The sequence below is a fragment of the Oryzias melastigma genome, linkage group LG12 (genome assembly GCF_002922805.2).
Source record: "Oryzias melastigma strain HK-1 linkage group LG12, ASM292280v2, whole genome shotgun sequence".
Classification (NCBI taxonomy): domain Eukaryota; kingdom Metazoa; phylum Chordata; class Actinopteri; order Beloniformes; family Adrianichthyidae; genus Oryzias; species Oryzias melastigma.
In genome coordinates, this window is record NC_050523.1 from 5,916,304 (window position 1) to 5,935,983 (window position 19,680).

Below are 19,680 nucleotides of genomic sequence, written 5' to 3' on the forward strand. Positions count from 1 at the left end.
CATTCATACCCTCCGAGAACGAGGGTCTAAAGGCAGGGATGCCTGGTTAACTTAGTTCAGTTTTGCAACCAGCTACTGTTTATATATTATTAATGACTTATGTTTTTGTACAGTTACCGGGAAGCCCACTGAGACAACTGTATCTTGATATTGGGCTATATGAATGAAAGTGAATTAAATTCTGCGGGAGACAGGTTGTACCAGACACTTAGACAACACACAAGGATAAAGTAAGTTCTGCGGACTACATAATGGGCCTTTGAGGGCTGTTCACTTTACCAATATACATTCCTTGCGTGCTCTGGACAGGTTTTCCAATTTTTTGACCGTAGAAAGTCCTTATCTAGCTGTAAGGGCAGTTCCCAGCCAGCAAGGCCAAGTGGACCCCATATGGTTTAAAAGCAGGCAGAAAATGTGGGCATCAAAGGGGTTTGTCTGCAGTTTCCGTGGTGATCCCACCTGTGTTTGCCCACATTGGCCCCGCTGGCCAGGGACCGGCAGCTTGGGCGGCAACTGTGCTAGCTCTGCTGGCCCCTGGGCAGCGGAACTCTCTACACTGTCCAACGAGTGGCTGGCTAGCATAGCAGACAACCCTCTGAGTCCCCACTTAAGCCAATGTGGGCAAACACTGGTGAGGCCACCACAGAATCTCCGGACATACCCAATTGGGACCTACATTTTCTGCCCACTTATAAACCATATAGGGCACTAGATTGGTCTTACAAACACTTCTCGATGCACTTGTATGTTCTATTTTTATGACGCGCCTTGAGGTGGCTGCCCGAGCCTCAGGGGAACTTCACACCTGCACTCACTATAAGATGCATCTACGACCTTCCACGAATTTTGGACAACTCAAAACATTCCCTGCACACCCCTTGCTTACAGCATTGAAGTACTCGCAGCATCTCACTTATAACTAGAGCAAGGATAAGCAACTCCAGCACTCAAGGGCCACTGTATAAGCATGATTTCCAGAAATTCAAGCCCTACTCATGACTGATTACTTGGTTCAGGTGTGTCCAGACAATTAGAACATGCCAGAGCAGGATATGTAAACATACAGGAATGCGACCCTCGAGGCCTGGAGTTGCCTATCCCTGGATGAGAGTGTGGCATAAGGGCACTGTACGACAACATCACCTGTATGACCTGAGTGCGTGAAACTTACATTATCCTTACAGATACTTTACGATAGACTTACCACACCCTTGACAATCATATATCCCATTTGCTCAATGTCCCTTGAGATGGTTGTATGAGCTTCAAGGGAACTGCGAGACACACCTTAAGATCCGGACACTCCTCTCTACAACCGTCCATGGGGAACCCAGAAAACTTCAACATGTGACTTAAAAGTTACTTGTGTGGAACTGCAGTCCTGTGGGGGCATTTGCCTTGCTTGTTTTCTAACTAGTGCTCCTCTTACAGAAACGTAAGGGTCAAACAAACCTCATCCAGGCAATCAGCAACAGGTAGAAAGATTCCAGTTGGACAATGTTGGTCCTTCTGGACTTGTGGTCAACACTCTGCCATGAGGGTTCTCTCAGACCAAAACCATTACCTCAGATAGGTCAACATGTCCTTTGGTTAGAGGACAAATGAAGAGAGTACCTAAAAGCCCCGAAAAGGAGTTGGCTGTGGGATTTCACTGCGGTGAGACACAGATCCACCTTAATCACAGGGCACGGCCCATAATTTGACCCTTTTATTTGACCACAGAGTTGAAGTTATATGCTGAAGTGGTCAACTCAGACAAATTGTTTTGCTTTTCATTCAAACTTTTAGCTGTTTTACATGTTGAGGACAGTTAGGTGCAGCAGTGGCATCAAGTACTTGAACCTCTGCATATAAACAAGCAAAAAGTATGTTTTAAATAGGGATGTGGATCGTTTCTTTAGTGGCTATCCAATTCGATTCATGAATCAAGTTCAACGATTCATGAATCGAACCACGATTCTTACTTTGTAATATGATGTTTGTTGCTATGTGTAGGTCTTTCTACTGCATGTATGAAAATTAAAATTATTTGTATTAAATCGGCTTAATTTATACCTTTATTTAGAACAGGAGATCAGAAAGAAGAAAACTGATAAAAAAATGTGAAGATTTAGACAGAAAGAAATGGTTTTTGTTACTTCAAACTTTTTTTGTCAATCTTCTGGTTGAGTTCAGCAGAAACATCACTGTAATTTTAAATTATTCAAGAAAAAATCCTGAAAAAAGTTCTCTACAGTTTTACATCCTCAAAGTTCTGCAACACTTCACGTTCTAAGCATTACATATAGGTGCAAATCCGCTTTTTTTTGCGACAGAATCTGTTAATTCACCTTGATTACATCCACATTTGAGCTGTGAGAGCTGCATATCACCGCGAGGCTTCTTTTCTGCGCTCCAGAATCCTACGGAGTTAAGTTAATTGCGTCAACAGTTGAAGAGTTACCTTAACAAAAAGACTGTAAACACTGGAGCTAAAGCTCCCGTGTTAAAGCTGATTTAAGTTTCTTAGAACTTATGTCAGTGAGTGGAACTTCAGTCTCATTGATGCTGATAGCTGAAAACGCTAAAGTTAATAGCTGAAAACGCTGATAGCCCGCTAAAACGTTAGCTAAATGCCAAAATAGCCTTAAAAAACAAACAAACAAAAAAAAACTTACTTTAGCCAAAACAGCATGTAACTGAAAAAACAGCTAAACTTCAAAATATCCCGAAATAACTGAGAAAAAAGCCTAAATTACCCAGCTAGCATGTAAATATTAGCCTAACCAAAATAGCCTAAAAAAACGTAAAAAGAAAACCCTAAATTAGTAGAAGACGGCTAGCATGTAGCTGAAATATTAGCTAAACTAGAATATATCCTAAAAAAAATCAACTTAAACCTTAAACAACTTTCAATAGTTTACTTTCGATAAAGATATATTTTGTCAAAATTATACAAGATTGAAATGGCCGTTAATAACAATAAAATAAAATAATCGGGAGGGTCGGATAGAATTACCCGACGTCTGGATTATAAAAAACATGTAAAAAAAAATAAAAGAAAAGTGAGTTTTATATAAAATATACATATTTTTAGCTTGAAGCATTTTTTAAACACTTTTGCATTTTTTTCTTCAAACTTAAAGTTAAAAACTTTGAATTCTTGATATAAATTGTTATGAAAAGACTGCTTTATCCGATTGTCTTTACCACTTTGAATATTTTACAGAAGAATAAAACAACTTTTGTTCTTGGAGAAGAATTCCCAGCGCAGGAATTGTAGGCGTGAAACTTCTCCCCTCAACTTTTCCCTCCCTCCTCGGGCCAATCCCAGACCCGCCTCTATTAAAGGGACTCCTCTGATTTGTCCGGGTTTCCTGTCTGCAGGCTGACTGACAGCCCGACTGCTGGTTGTAAGGGGGGGTAGACTACTTTTTTTCCCCTGCCTGTTGCCCCGCTGACTTGCCTGCTGCGTGACGACAAGAAGGCAAAGGGGGGAACATTTGAGCAGGGAGGCGCAGAGGTGCGGGACAGTTCAGAGGAGCAGTGCGGGACAGACGGCGCGCATCCGTCAGCCAGCTGGAGGAACCCCACACCAACAAACCCCTATGGCTGCTTGAGATATATCCACTCACCCCCCCTTTCCCCTTCCTTTTTTCTCTTCTCTTGGACTTTTGACTGCTAACTTTTTTTGTCCAAACCAGCAGAAGTTTGTTGCAAGTCTTAATTAAGTCGCTCCAAGTTTGAAGGCGCACTTGCCGTGCACGGCGCTTGGCGGTCATGGATACCCATATAAGATGGAAAGTTAAAAGGAGGATAAGGGACGCCCAAATCACTATAGCGGTGATTCTGCTTTTTGTCACGTCGCGTGTAACTTCAGGTAAGACGCGGCGGCACCGTGATGTGGGATGACATCTCACCCATTCCTAAAGTTGCTTTTTCTGCTTTCAAACTGTTCAACTTTTAAAGTAGTTTAAGAAAATGAGAGTTCCACCTCCATTTCTGTGAATTTCAAGACTTTTGATCCTTCAAAAAGTCCAAAATTAACTTTTTTATGAAGTTAGTGAAGTGTTGCTGTTAAAGTTTATTTCTGTCTGGCACCTTAAAAATAGGCAGAGATCAGAAGACTTTATAGTGTCTCTTTGTTTTTTTATAACAGATGAGAAGGATGAGCAGAGTTTTCATAGATAGGGAGGGACTGAAGCTCCTCTGAAGTGGCAGGGTGGAGCCCTCTGAAGGAGTCCAAGAACCTCCAGGCCTGTTCTAAAGCTCCATCAAACAGAAGTTCCAGATAACTCGTGTTGGGTAGATCAAGGATCTGCAAACGTTTGTGCTTTTCGTCCCTGCAGGAGGTCTAGAAGTGATAGGGATGGCCACCTTAAATTTGTCTGGTTGGGGTTAGACTGTGGAGTGAACAGGTGTCTAGACAGATAGTAAGACTGAAAATGCTCAAATCTTCTCCACACAAAATGTACTTTTATCACTTAAAAAAACAAGACTTCCACTTTATCTCGTTTTGGGTTAAGAAGTGTGAATCTGAGTCACTTTTTTAAGCTAAAAGAGGAGGAGTTTGTGTTTAGACTTGGTGGGATGTTCGCTGGAGTCATTTTGATGCTGGAGGCTGGATTTAATCGTTCTTAAAACTGACAGAGAGGAACCAGCAGACTCATGTAAGGGATCCTCTAGGGTCCTGAGACACTTCCTGAAACCTGACACCTGACACATGCCAATGGGAAATACTTGATGATTGAATGCTAGCTGCGTGCCAACTACATGGGAGATGTGTGTAAAACCCATTATCCTGTAAATCACATTAAAATAATCTCACCTTTTGGTCATTTGGATTGGAGACAAATATTAACATGACTAGAGCACTTTTTTAAACTCTAGGGGGAATAAAAGCCAAATTTTACGGCGTTATGTCAGATAATTATTAGTCTTTCGAGGGAAACTTTACTGTTGGCATTTTTTTTAGAGATCAATACTGCAAAGGACAGTTTACAAAAAGTAAAACACTTTTTTGCAATATATGTCTGGGGTTTAAGATAAACATTTTCAATGGTTTTTAATTCAAAGGTAAAATCTTTTATATTTCATGACGTAAAGTTCTTTAAATCATTTTGTAATTATGCTAATAAAATGCTAAAAGGTGTAAAAATCAAATTTTAGAAATATTTTGGTATGTAAAAACTGAACATTATGAAGATATTTTTTTTATTTTAATTTCTTTATTATTAGACTTTGCAAAAAGGTCCAAGGTGCTAGCTTGCAAAATCTTTCATTGTGCTAGATGCATAGCTGCTAAAAATTTGACTGTAATCTGAAAATACTAACTCTAAATTTTAACAGTTTCTTTCCATTACATCAACATAACCAGATTTGATCAAACTACAGTCATTTTTAGGCTTCAGTTTGTAAAAATTACAATTTAAAAGAGTTTGGCATTAAGCTAAGCTAACTCTGGAAGCAGCTAGCTTAGCATTGTTAGCCTTGTTCCCCAATGTTTGTTTATATATATGTTTATTCACATTAAATCATTATTACTATCTAAAACTATTACTTAAATTGTTCTATGACGTTAATACAAAAAATATTTTTTTCTAAAAAGTTGGCTAGTTAGCTTATAATGCTAAGAAAAGGCACACCATGACACGTCATGGTGAAAAGCAATGTTTCTATTACAGTAACAACAGAGTATATTATTAAATTATGCATGAACTCCTGTTTTATGGATTTTAATTAAATTCCTGATTTTTAAATTGAATTAATGGGAAAAGTGAAAGGTGTTGTTGTGGTAAGGAAGGCCTACAAGACTAAAATGAAAGGAAGGGTCAGAGTTCAAGGGTTAAGGTCAGGACATTTAGCTTGGTTGTCAGGTTTACAGTTTTACTGCCTCTGGGGAGGAATTTCATTCTTGTAACTTTGAGTGGAAAAGAAAAAGCATATGTGATTGTCAGTTTTTGGAACTTTTGTCCTTTTTTTAAGTTGATGAAGGATTAATTTTGACTATGTCAAACCACATGGGTATTTAGTTAATTCGGCAGGTAGTTTGATGCATCTGGTTGCAGTAGTGGGAGGGAAAGTTAGATATTTTTTAGGATTGTTTTGCTGTTTTTATGAAAAAAAAAGGTGCTGCATCTCTTTTCTAATGCATTAATTAATCAATTGCCTGTTTGGATATTCTTCCCGTGTTTAATTTTTTCCACATTGTACCAACTTGTACATTTTAGCTTTCAACTGATGAAAACAAAAGTTACTTTTGGTGAGCTCTGTTTTTCCCCCCCAAAAAATCATTATCTTTGGATTATTTTTGGAATAATGCTGTGAGCTGATATTTGTATTTTGCTAATGCAAGTTTTACAGGGATAAATAGAAGAAGACCTTGCTGTTTTACTGATTTTTTTTCCTCCATCTGGACTCAATAAGTTCTATTGTGCTGTCTGCGCAGCCCTCCAAAAAGGCAAAAAAAAAAAAAAATGTCTTCCAGATGTTTTCCTCCCATTCTTGCTGAAACAGGGGACCACGAAAAAGTACTGCTGCCTTTTTTTTCCCACTCTGTGCGAGAGAAAATGCACCATCCTCTGGTAGCTTTGGAGAAATTTTCCAATCGAACAACATCTGCAGACCTACGGAGGCAATTGTATTAGCCTTTGGCTTTTTGTCCCGGTTGGGTTTGCACATGTACAACCAGGGTCATTAAGAGGTTCTTTTTGTTTACGATGGCTCACTTTATGTCGGGGTTAAAGGTCGAGAACGGCTTGTCCACAGCTGTTTTTCATCCTCAGCGTCTATATATCTGAAGAAGTCATCTTGAAGACGATAGTTTTTAAAGATGCATGTCACTTGAATTTTTTGGCCTTTTTGTAATGATTGCTCATTTTAATGCCTTCTTCCCTATGAGAGCGATTCAAATGGCAGATATTCTGAAATAAATTCCATTTCCAATCAGAAAAGACTTGGATTTAAACAGTATAAACCAGTTAGTTTAGCTCTTACTAGTGTATCATCGTTCTGTGCCTGAAATGAAAGGCTGTTGTTTCTTCCTGAGGTTCATGAATCCATCCAGGGGTCATGCATGTCTCCATCAGATAAGCACCAAAGCATTCAAAAAAAGTGTTCTCTTTGTTTTTGTTTGTGCTTATTGCTGTGGCGCTGAGGATGGAATCTGGGCTGCAGAGAGAAGCGGTGACCTTGCAACCGCATGTGCCACTGCAGCCAGTAAATGCAGGCTTTGTGGAACGGATGCTGCAAATCGGTTCTAATGCCCGGTAATAACACGGCAGATAAAACAAGAAAATGGCACAACAAGTTTTTGACCTGGTGTCAGAGTTAAGGAGATGCTTTGTGCCACACAAGTTGTGCGTTATTTACTGTATCCTGAACAGTCGATTGTCTATTCTTTTTTCCAGACTAATGTTCGGTCAAATTATTGTTTTGAACTTCTCAAAGGTGCTCTGTACTCACCGTGTGCTTGGTTAGAAGCCAGCTGCAGAATGGGTTCATTGGAAGATCATTTTAGGTTACAAGTGAATCATGGGTAAATCTACTCCTCCAGAAAAGCAGCTTTAGCATTTGTTTCTTCTTGGAGACTTTAGTAACTTTTTTCTTGCACCATTTCGTCCTCAGCAAAGTTACCAGTTATGTCTGGTCTAGGCTTACAATACGCTTCTCTGTATTGGGGTATTATGATCATTGAGCATAGAGAGCAATGCATGACTCATCCTTTCCAACCCCAATCCCCCCGTCTCCAGCCAGAGCTTAGCCACAGCTTTGGTGGCAGAAACACTGAGCGTAAGCATATTTTATCCCTGTGAGGGAAACACAGTTCCCTTTGGTCGGTCAAGAAACTTTATTGTTGTCATGTGGGTTCTATTTTTGATTTTATGAGGTGATGCAATTAGCCTAAAATATTGAAAGACAGAACTAAAAAGCAAAAAAAAAAAATGTCTGTTCTACAGTGTTTTTGTGTTATGCAACAGACCCAATTATTTTGCTCTAGTTTCAAACAGGGACTGATCTTTATGATCTTCAGCTAACGGGGAGATATTAGATTGGGTTGAAGCAAGATGGGAAAAAAAAGTTGGGTTCCTGAAACTTCATGAAGAAATTAGAAATGTTCTTGCTATATTATGGTTCACTTTTCAAGGTCTTGGTGTTTGGCAGGTTTTTAGTTTTTTTAAAGTGAATTGTGTTCCACATCCTGATTGGCTGTAGACTGTTGGCAAAAGTGTATAAATGTGTAGTGAGGAGTTTTACAACCTTAAACTATCTGTAATCCTACTTCATGGGTATACGACTTTACCTGTTGGTTTGTATGGATCCATTTAAATCCATTTTTAGCTGTTTTGTTTCATCTTTATCAAATATGATTGCACTAGAGTCTATCCAAAAATGGGGAACTAGGAGATAGAAACAAAAGCCAAGAAAACCGTTTCTAGTGCTGAATACTTGATGGTCAAAGATACATTCCTATTTGAGTTCCTAGAACTGTTGTACTGGTTAAGTCCAAACTTTGAATAAAAAGCAGTTTGTGGTATTTTACATGATACTAGTAAATGTTGACATCATTTTTAGTCCAAATGGTAATAAACGGAGCTTAATAAATCGAGTTGAAATGGGCCCTTCAGCAACCATTGGTTACATGATCACTAGGTCGGTCCATATTTTATACACCTGTGGTTCCCATTCCTCTATTGCCTTTTTTGATCTCCACATCAAAACTTCCTGGCTTTGCAACACTCCAAAGATGCTATTTTACTGTAAATCTCCTGCATCCCGCCACCTGTTTCAGATGTACTAAATTCATGGTTGCACACCAAATATTTGGTCCCGTTTATACAGCTCGATCAGCTATAATTTGCAGATTGAGATAATTTTAAGTTGGAAATTGTTGCTGTTTAATTAAGATGTGGAAAGAGACACGTGCAAGATTGTGTTCTCCGCTAAAGTTTTTCCAGCGTGAGTCAGAAAGTCCCAATGCGAGCAATTTGTAATATCTGTAATGAAGATGAGTCATGAGGGGCAAACCACTGAAATGTCTGGGACATCTTCCATCTGCCTTAACTATGGAAGAAAAGAACTAACCACAAGGAAGTCTTAAACTGACTAGAGATCATACTATTTTCTAGGATATATCAATTATCAAATAAAACTGAAGCAAAAAAGCAGAAACTAATGACTTTAACACAAAAAATGCCTCCTCTTTGGTAGTTTTTCACCTTGTGTTGACGGTTGCTTCTTTACACAGATTGCTTGACTTGATTGAGCTTAGCTGAGCGTCCTGGGTCAGTTTGGGGTTTAGTTTGGGTCATTCCAGCTGATTTTTCCATTTGAACCGTTTTGTCTGAGGTCTGATGGTATTCTTGGGGGATCAGTGACCTGTTGAAGGAACTCTGACCCTGAACTTTGGGCCCAGTTTTGACTAAAGCAAAGAGTTCACGGTTGACTCAGAGAATGAAAGAGGCCTTGTTCCTGCAAAACAAGCCCCAATCATCATCATCATCATGCCTGACAGTTTGCATTACGTTTTGGTCCTAACACCCCTGTGCTCTTGTGGATCCCAAGCAGCATCGCTCAAGTCCTCCTGGAGGTTCTTTTCCAATGCAGCTCTGCAAACCTTTACTGCAAACTAGTAAAGTCTATGATGAAGTATTTTTCACTTTATTAGAGCTTTTTTTTGTCTTTGCTCAATGAAAAGATTTAGGATTAGATTGGACAGCAACCCAACAGGTGGGAATGTTGATAAATGCTTCTGTGGCTGCAACCTTCTAATTTTATTTGGAAGTAGTTTTTCTGATACCAGTTTTTTAGGTCAGGTTTTGGTTTGGGTAAATCTGTAATTTTCTGTGTTTCATGTTATTATTTTTCTCTTTTATTGCATTGGTTAAACATTAATTAGAGCACAAACCTCAAAATTAACAACAGATGGACATGCATATAATAGCAACATAGTAGTTCTTATTGCTAAAGAAGCAATAGTTGCTTTCTTAGAATAAAAAGTATTAACTTTATAACTGATTTATCAGATTATTTCCAGTTATATATTGTTCTAGGATTATTGTTAAATTTTTTTCCAAAAATTACAATATTTTTCATTCAAGTAGTTTGTAATTTTGTTAGTTTATCCCATAATGATAGTCGTTAAAAAAAAAAATGAATTGAATCCTTGTTTTCTACTTTTATAGAGGCTTGTAGTATCTAAGAATAACTTTTTGTTTACATTATTTTAACCCATTTCTAATAAATATTGATCATTTAAATAATATTCTTCTATCACCTCCGTCCTGCTGTCTTGCTTAAACATTGTTACCTTCTCAAATGACCCTTTTGATAAGATCTGCTTAGTTTGGTTCTGCCTGCTGTGACTGATTGAAGTAGCGATACTTTTATACAGTAAAACTTCTGTTTACTTCAGTTGCCAGTTAATGTCAGATTCTGTCTGTATGTGCTGTATTTTACATTATTTAAAAAGAAACTGGTCATGTTTGAGTGCGGTGACTCTTCCTGCTTGTTCTTTAGTGGTTCTGGCTTCACTCACTGCTGAATCCAATGATAAGTTGTTTGAGTACAGAGGACTATATTGATTCCACCCTTTACTAAAAAAAAGTCCTGTTAAACTATGTTCCCACCAACCTCTGCACCCTCCAATCAAATGCTTGTGTAAATGCGTTCTGAGCTTCCACATTCAACACTCTCGGTTTCACACGTAGCTACGCAAGTTTCTATGACTGTTTCCTGCTCAACACATCACCATTGACTGCGTGTTGTAGGAGAAATTAGTAAAATGTGGTTTCACATTTTGCACCAACCCTTTTTCAAATGTAGGTGGTGGAGATGCACTAGTTAACATTAGAAAGAGGAAAAATGAGGAAGCCCTTCCCTGCTTGTCCAGTGTGAACACCATAGGCTAAACAGGCATTCAAGATCCTGTGTTCTTAAACATGGATCACATGCATGGATCTTAAGGCAGGAAGAGCAAGAGAAAAAGCAGTGAGGTTCTCAAGGACAAAGGTTTGGTATCCCTGAACCTCAAATATGACAGAGGGAACTTTTCACACTGTCATGTTCAATCCATGTCAGAGTTTGTCTCATGGGAAAGAAAGGCTCTTTTAAGAAGAATGAAAACTAATTTAAACTCTTAATTTGGACCAAATAAGCAGACAGTTTTTGACCAAACTTGAGAGCAGAAAAGAGTCACTCAGGTTAAAGAAGCGCAGTAGGAGTTGGATAGAAAACGGCCATTTGTAAAGATAAGAGAAGCAGTAGGATGAAAAGCAAACTGAAGTAAAAAAGTATTGAACTTTAATGACGCCTTCAACTGGTTTGGTGAAACTTGTACAAAAAAAGTCCACAAATGATTTGGTTTGTGAAATCCTAAGGTGTAAAGAAGGTCAGTGGGTGGGACGTCAGCTTTCTGTTCTGGAACATCACACAGAAGTGGAAATCTTAAGCTTTTTTATTGTTTTAAAAGCATTCACGGATGCTGAGAATTGTATTTGCTGTGATTTGACGAGTTAATCAGAATAGTTGTTTTCTTATATTGACTAGGAAATATAGATTTAGTGGTCGTTAGTTTGACTCGGGACATGAAGTTGGTTGCACTTTCGAGGATTTATTGGAGTTGATTCGGGCAAATCTGAAGGCTCATAATTTATTTGCTCATGACGTTCCTTTCAGCCACGGGGTGGATGTTGCTCAAGTATGACGCTGGTTCAAGTGTCAGCGGGAGATGGATTAACGGCTAAATTTGCTTCTTCTGAATCGTGCTGTGAGATAAGCTTTTCTTTTAGGGTGTCATTTTTGAAGAGTGCCAACCATCAGTGATATTAGTTTTATTATGTTTTTAATAGTTTTGTTTAAATTTTGGACCAAAATATCACTTTTGTAAATAATTCTTATATTTACTCCTGTTCTGGAGTTGGTAACTTCTAGATAAATTACAATTTAAAAAAAAACATCTGTTTTTCAATGTATATATTAAGTAGTTTAAAAAAATAAAAAGAAAATGAGATTAAGTCTTAAAACATATAAACATTAAAATCACTGAAAAACACTTAGGATAATGCTTAGTTACATTACAAAGAATAAAAGTTAGTAAAATATAAAAAACAACTAGTTTCTTGTAATACATTACACATATGCTTTTGTATATATATATGTATATAAATATATATATATATTTTTTTTTATTTTTTTATTTTTGCATTTGAGTCAGTCTGCTACCCTCTTCCCCTCCTTCCACAGCCATAACATAATGAACATAATGTAATGTTCAGAATGTGCTTTTGCTCTGTCTTGTCTTGTTGAAAAATGCGTTCCTGGAAAAGCTGTTGTCTTAAAGCAGCATTTGTTGTTGTAAAATCTGCATTAATTTTTTTCTCATGGTATTTTTTTCATGTTCTGTCAACTGCTCTAAAGCTGATTCAGTCTGTATTTGTGGCCTGTTGGTGTTTATTTGTTCCCTGAAGGATCTGAGCAGAGGGCATGTTCCATTCATTCGGTTCCTTCTGTGTTCACTGAGACATGTGGATAATTTGTGGGCCATAAATTGAGGTGTTCCAAACATACTTTTTTTGCAGAGGAGCTGAACATAAAAAGAAAGGTTGGCCAGGTGAGAAAAAGAAAATGGTAAAGTAAGTTGGCTTATTGACGTCAAACCAGGATGGTTTTCAAATGTATTAGTTATTGTTGAATCGTTTAATAGTGAGATTCAAGGTATCTTGGACCATGTGTCACCAGTGGGTCTTGAAAGCCTTTCAAAGTAGCTGAAACTAGTATCCAGTCCTTCCATATCGTCCCTACTATTGGGCGTTGGGGGGTTCATGTTGTTCTGAGGGCCAAACAATGTGTCAGCCTTCCCCTGCTAGTAAGTGGTACCTAAGTTTTTACTGTATTGGTCTGAGCTGTCTTGACTGGATGCTTAATTTTTCTAGTTCTAATGTTTTTTTGCATTAGTACCAAATTTTTGCAAGTTTTTCCTTCCAGATCTTTAATGTAGTCACTGAAGAGTTAGAGATTAATATCTCTTTTAGATACTTCCTGGCTCCAAGGTTAGATTAGTGCTGTGCAATATGTAAAAAACTGCATATTGCGATAAATCATAAAAACGATATATATACAAAATGAAGTATATTTTCAGTTATTCTCTGAAAAAAACAGACAAAAATGTTTTTAAAGTGCACAATAGTTTCAAGTTTCTTATTAGGAAAACACATATTTGCACAAAAAATCAGTAATACAAAAATAAACAAATAAAAATCATAGAAATCATAGAAGAGAAATGGCAAGATATTGTCAAATCGCCCAGTACTGCGTTAGATGGTTCCTTGTGACCAGTTTTTAGTGACTTTCTTCATCATGTCCTCCTCCAACCTCAGCATCCTTTTATCAACCATAATCCCTTCTCAATGTGTCCAGACCATCTCAGTCTGGGTTGTCTGGCTCTGAGAACTTCCTCCACCCATTCCAACCTGCTTGCACATGTCTCTTCACCTCTTTTCCACTCTCTTAGTTGTTTTATACTGTTGATCTCAAGTACTTAAAGTTCTCCATCTAGGCTCCTTGCACCTCACTCTTCCTCTTGAGTTCTCATTCTGCTGTTGTTCTATTTACCTTCATTCCTCTTCTTTCTGGAGCAAATCTCCACCTCTCTTGATGTTCCTCCACCTGCTTCCTGCTTCTACTATAGATCACAATGTCGTCTGCAAACATCATGGTCCACAGAGATTCTTGTTTAACATTATCTGTCAGTCTTTCCGTCACCACACAATCTGATCCTCGCTGAACATCTCACCACTGTCTTCCAGCTGTTCTCCAGAACAACTTCAACATACTTCTCTGCCATTTCAGACTTCCTTATCCAATAAACAGCTTTTGTCTCCACATCTGCCCTGTCTATCCTTTCTAAAGATCTACAAAGACACAAGATCTTGTTAAAGACCCAGACCAATGAAAATCATCTCTGTTCTTGTTGCATTTTTCTCATATTACTCTACCTATATAAAGTAATATACAATTAAAACTGCATTTCTGAGTATTTCTTAATTCAAATTGTGTTGGATCAGAAAACTGGATACTTGAAAATGCTAACTAATGATGCAGCTACTAAAAATGGGCGTGCCAAAGTCTCCTCTGCCTCAGTGCACCCTGACCGGCTTCCAATTAGGTGTGCGAGACATGATAAGTGTTCAACGCCCGTGCTGTAGCGAATTGGGATTCTGGATCCAAACTTTACGACTGGATTGATTCAATATTGCTCGCCATTATTTTTGCGCCGCAAATGTTAGCTTGAGGCTATAAGCTGACACAGAGCTCTTAGCAATGGGGAAGAAGGCGGGTTACTCTGTTACCCGCCTTGTATTTCTAGAATTGTATTTCTAATGAGCTACTGCTGCTGTGCAGAAAATATGTCTTAAAAACGACAAAGACTTTTGGTTTTGGCTAAAAACTTTATAATAATAATTAAAGGATCACTGAGAATGATTTTACGATAGAAAAAAAATGTTGGAGTGGGTCTTCTCTCTTAAACGGTTCCATACTTCCACAGGAATGTTGTTAGGGAACACTGACTTTCCACTCTTTGTCTTTACCTCATTCTTGCTGATCTTTGCTTCCTACTACTTTAAAACATCCTTATTTTCTTCTATCTAGGATTTTCCTGATCCATCAGCCCTTCAAAGTTCTCCTTCCATCTTTTAATCACACTTGTGGAAACTGTCAACACATTTCCAATCCAGTCCTTGATCATTCTAACCTCTTGCACTTCCTTCTATCTTAGTTTCTGTGCCTCAGCTTGTAAAACCTGTCATACAACTCCACATCCACCCTTTGTTTGACCTTTGCCACCTCCTGTTGCACCTCCTTGTACTTGTGATGTCTAACCTTCCTTTCTTAACACTCCTGAACATCTCCTACTTCTCTCGTTCCAGATGACACACCAACTGCTTTCCCCCTACTCTCCCTCAGTAATTCTTCTTTTGTGAGACAGCAGGTCATGTTTGGGTTGATCTTTAGCTTAGATGTGCAGGACATCAGCAGAAACTGAAAGGCCTCGTCAACCAGTCGTGCATTGTTTTTGGTTTTGGAAGAAGTCTCATTATTGTGCAGGATTCATTTTCATGTCAGTGGTGAGTTAGTGATGGCATGATGGTTACGTGTGAAGCTGGCTGAGTGAGTAATGACAGGACTGTCACAGCTGCAGGGTCTCCTTTATCATACATTTAAGTCACCCAGTTAACTGGATCGGCAGTGGGAGATTAAAAAAAAGTTCAGGGAAAGTAGCAGCAAGTGGTTATAATATAAAAATGATTGAAGATGGAAAGAAGGAAGATGATATAGGGAATGAGAAATGCTGAAAGAAGGAGATAACAGTTATCACATCTGTGCCTCCGAATGACTATTCCTGTACCTTTGCTGCTTTAATATGAGCTTTCAGAGGAACGCGGTGGAATCTTGAGTCAGTTTTTCCATCGCACTCGGGTGGGCGGCTGTAGTGATTTATCTCAGTGGTGTGAGTTGCAGCAAGGAGACAGTGAAGTAAACCATCTGGTATTCCCACTGTTAAAGCAATAAGAGGCTGCTTTAAAGGGCTAAGGGTATATAGAAGATGTTCAGGTCTCAAGAACTGGTCTTTGAATTGTTTTTTAGGTGTTTATGCATGTAAATTAAAGTCATTCACTCCTAAAAGTACAGAACATTTTTTTATTTAATTTTTTGATTACTATTTAGTCGTGGCACATCAAAGAAGCGGGAAAGCCATTATGTGTCCTTAGTGAAAGCCATTGTACAAGTGGATAACCACGAGTTTGAAACTTCCTTAAAGCATAAGTCATAACTGCCCTTATGGAAGAATATTGGTTGTCAGCCGGCGAAAAATGGGCAAATCTGTGCAAGGGATTCAAATACAAAATATTAAGATCGTAGACTGTCCAGTGAGTCTGTAATACAAAAATGGTCATATGCATTTTTCTCTACAGTTATGAGAGCGACAGGTTACTACAAACACTTTTGCAACATGCAAAAGGGTAAGAAACGGTTGAAATAGATGAGACGTAGATGAGGTGATTGCATGGATTTTTCCTTATTTTTAACCCCCTCAAATCTGGCACTCTGCACGAGGGACCCGCGCAATTTACGTGATGAGCGCACGCTCTTCGTGTATTCCATGCGGTGCAGTCTGACTGTTAAAAATGAGAAAATATGACAATCAGAGTACAATTTGAGTTTACATCCTAGGTGACAATCATACCTTCCATTTTCATGACGTCCCTTATGAAAACTCCAAGACACCTGGACTCCCCAGACTCTCTATAGGTGCATTTCCATCGACGATGAAATTACACAAACTGGATTTGTGATGATAAATTTGCCAAATGAAAACACTACAATTTTGAAAAAAAAAAAAAACCCTCAAATTTATTGAAAAAAAAAGTTTTTTGAGGCTTATCCAAAATTATATTTTTTGCAAAACTGCATTAAAAAATATTTTTTGCAAATTAAATAAGTCACATGACCAACAATCTCAAACGACTATTGGCCACAAGAGGTCCCACAGCATCACACAGCTAATCAAAGGTTGGGCGTGTCATGCAGAATTGTTGGATTCCTCTGTAAATTCACCAAACAGGATTTCTCAAAATCTCTTTATCCGTAGCCACTCCCACATAGCTCACGGCTCCATGGCCTGAATAAGACGCCGACGTCTCCTTTGATAGACGATGAGCGCTAGAACCGTGGCAGAAATTTGAATGTATCTTCTATAAATCAAAGTATTGTTCACATTCGTCGCCATGTTTTTGAATATTTATTGCGTGAGTTGTCTTATGTTTATAAATATATTCTAATGAAAACAATGTAATTGTGAAATTGTGTTTTTTAGTTTTTCGATATAGTTTTGCTCACATGTGTAATAAAAACGCAGCCTCTACAGGCCCAGACAACCTGTATGGGTCCATGTGACTAAGGTTTAAGCTAGCAGCAAAACAAAATATATATATTTATTATGGCCATAAATACATTTGACAGCAAAACATAGCTTTTGAATACAACAAATATAATTTGTTTTTAGGTGTTGGTTCAAAGGTAAACATTGCTAACTGAGTTCTTTACAGTGTCATCACTTGTACAATCATTTAATGTATGTTGGACTGAGATTTTGGAAAGACACTTTTTGTGCAAATTATTGTATATAACCATGTAGGTTACCTACATATTGCCCCAACATGTAAAATATTAAAATCAATTTTTAACAATAATTGTCCCCCTTCTAAAGCTCAGGAATTTATGTGATCAAACAAAAACTTTGTTCTAGTATTTTTTTTTTTTTAAATAAAAGTGAAGTTTAAAATTGTAACCTTTGTTTTGGTTTGCTTAAGTAATCGCCGGTTGTTTCTGAGCAGGAATCTGAGAGCATAGCCTCATTAGGAAGGGGTTAATTTCCCTGCAGTCTCTTTCCTCCTGCTGTTTCTTCCATGTGCAGCTTTTGGTCCAGGTCACTGGGTTAGTGATCTGAAATGCCTCGACTGGAGCTGCTCAATAAAGAAAACTAAACTGATACTATGATGACAGTCACTGACATACATTTTGTCTACAATGTAGCTTTCCTAGCATTTGTTTTCATTGTTATAAATAAAAATCAAAATGATAAAATTCATTAAGGTCTGTGGACAAAACAATTGGGAAACAACACACGTACTAAAACACAAAGTGTGATAAGCATAAAAAGTAAACCCTTTTAGCACTTAATCTTCAGCTTTTTTGTATTTTTATCTTGCAATTTTTAAAAATGGAATCCTTTTGTTGACAAGCAGCTGTAAAATTGAGTTTTAACTATAAATTTAGGCTTTATACTTGTACACTTGAATATTTAATAACAGTTGAAAACAGATTCACTGGTTGACAAAAAATAGAAAAGGATAACATGCTATGCTAGCATGCTGGTATGCTAGCTTCACATACCTGAAGTGTGGCTGTTGCTGTGATAAACCTCATTGAAGATGGAGTAAATCAGCACAAAGATGACTTTAGAACAAAGGAAAGTTGTTAATTTGTTCCTAATCTTAAATTTAAAAAGACAACTAGGCAAAATACAAAGTTAATTGAAAGTTTTAGCTACAGTAAATGCTAATGTAGAAACAAGAGGTCAAAGTTCTAATTCTTGTGTTTTAGTAGATGTAAATGATAGCGCCATATTTCACCTAGTGGACACAAAGTGAATTATCATATAGTGTATGTCATTTTGGCTTCTTGTGTTTTGTAACAACATTGCTACATAACTAAAATTGAAAATTTGGGAATTATATTTCTGATGTAATTGTACACAGTAAATTAACAGCTCAATTTTAATGAAAATTTGAAATAAAAATTAGTCCAAACTCATCCTAATAGTTTGTTGGTTGAAAAAAGTTATTTTTACTCCAAAAATGAAGTAATTTGGATCAGAAAATATGAATGTGTAAAGAACCAGCAGCTTTAGGATGTCATTGTTGGCTGTCATCATGTGTTAAAACTACATGCCATATAAATGATAGAAAATGTTGAATTTTGGATCTGTGGATGAATGCTTGATTTCTTCCAATCCTGCAAAATGCTGTTTTTTGACTGATGTTTGTACATGTATTACATCTAATATGTTCAGTGTAGCATTTTAGGTCTAAAGCATTCACTGAAAGTCAGTTTGTTTAGTTGTTATGATTGTTATCTTGTGTCTGTTGAGTTGTACATTCATATCCAGGTTCTTGGTAGGGTTTTGCAGCAGATGTGGACACACTACATCGATAAAAATACTCAGTTTTGCTTATTTGAAAATTGATATTCTTTTGTATGCTTTTAGGGTATATAATCATGCAAAATAAGGGCTCTAATTGTAAAATTTTGGATTTTGATTTAAAAATGCAAACAAAATCAAGAATCAAGAAAGAAAAAAGTCCTCATACTCCCACTGGACATAAAAAGTCTCTCAATCTTTATTTAAATAGAGCCAGGGTCCTCTTCATCTTAGGGCGCACTCAGCATTTGGGCCACGCTGTGCTGATGCAGCAGGTGGTTGATTTCTCGCCGTTCCCATCTCCCCCCGAACTTGTTCTACCCTCTGTAGAGAGTACGCCAAAACGTTGCCATTACTTTTATTTTTGGCCACGACATCCGTCATGGCTAGCTCCTACAGCACAACTATTACAGTTTTTGTGCTGTGCCACATCTCTGCAAGGTGGACCAACTACAGGCGACACCAGAGCAATCCCACCTACCAAAACAGCCGATCTTTACACCAAGATAGACCCTGGCACAGGCAAACTGGTGCGCCGTGAGTGCACAGGCCCTTAATTACTCAATGTCCTCAGCACCAGGTCAAGCATGTGCCTGGAGAGCTAGGCCTCACTTCAGGAAGAAGAGAAGGATGGGGCAAAAAAGGGAAGAATGTTAATCCCCGCCCGTGAAAAAGGTCTTAATTCACTTGTCTGACACCCCTCCTCATGTCAACAGAGATGAGTCACCGTCTGGAGTCTCCAGTTTAGTTACAGTGGCTTTGTAAATATGTGTGCGTACATATAGACGGTTTGGAGAATGGGATGCACTACAGCCTCGGCACTTAGCCAGACGCAGGATTATGGATTTGGCTCTGAAGCTCCGGCTCAGACAGAGGAGAGAAAAAGCTAAGAAAAGTCATAAATGGAGGAGATGTTTAGAAATGCATTTTTCCGTTTG

General features: G+C 38.0%; 1 protein-coding gene across 2 annotated transcripts in view; it reads left to right on the forward strand.

The window, feature by feature from the left end:
- Nucleotides 1-3,331: 3,331 nt before the first annotated feature.
- col5a1 (procollagen, type V, alpha 1) overlaps nucleotides 3,332-19,680 on the forward strand; it is a 98,797-nt gene continuing 82,448 nt past the window's right edge. Inside the window, exon 1 of one of the 2 annotated variants that reach the window (XM_024298811.2) lies at nucleotides 3,332-3,859. In XM_024298811.2, the coding sequence (XP_024154579.1) occupies nucleotides 3,760-3,859 (100 nt within the window). In that variant the 5' untranslated portion in view covers nucleotides 3,332-3,759. The remainder of the gene's footprint in view (nucleotides 3,860-19,680) is intronic. The other variant, XM_024298810.2, reaches the window with a different exon arrangement.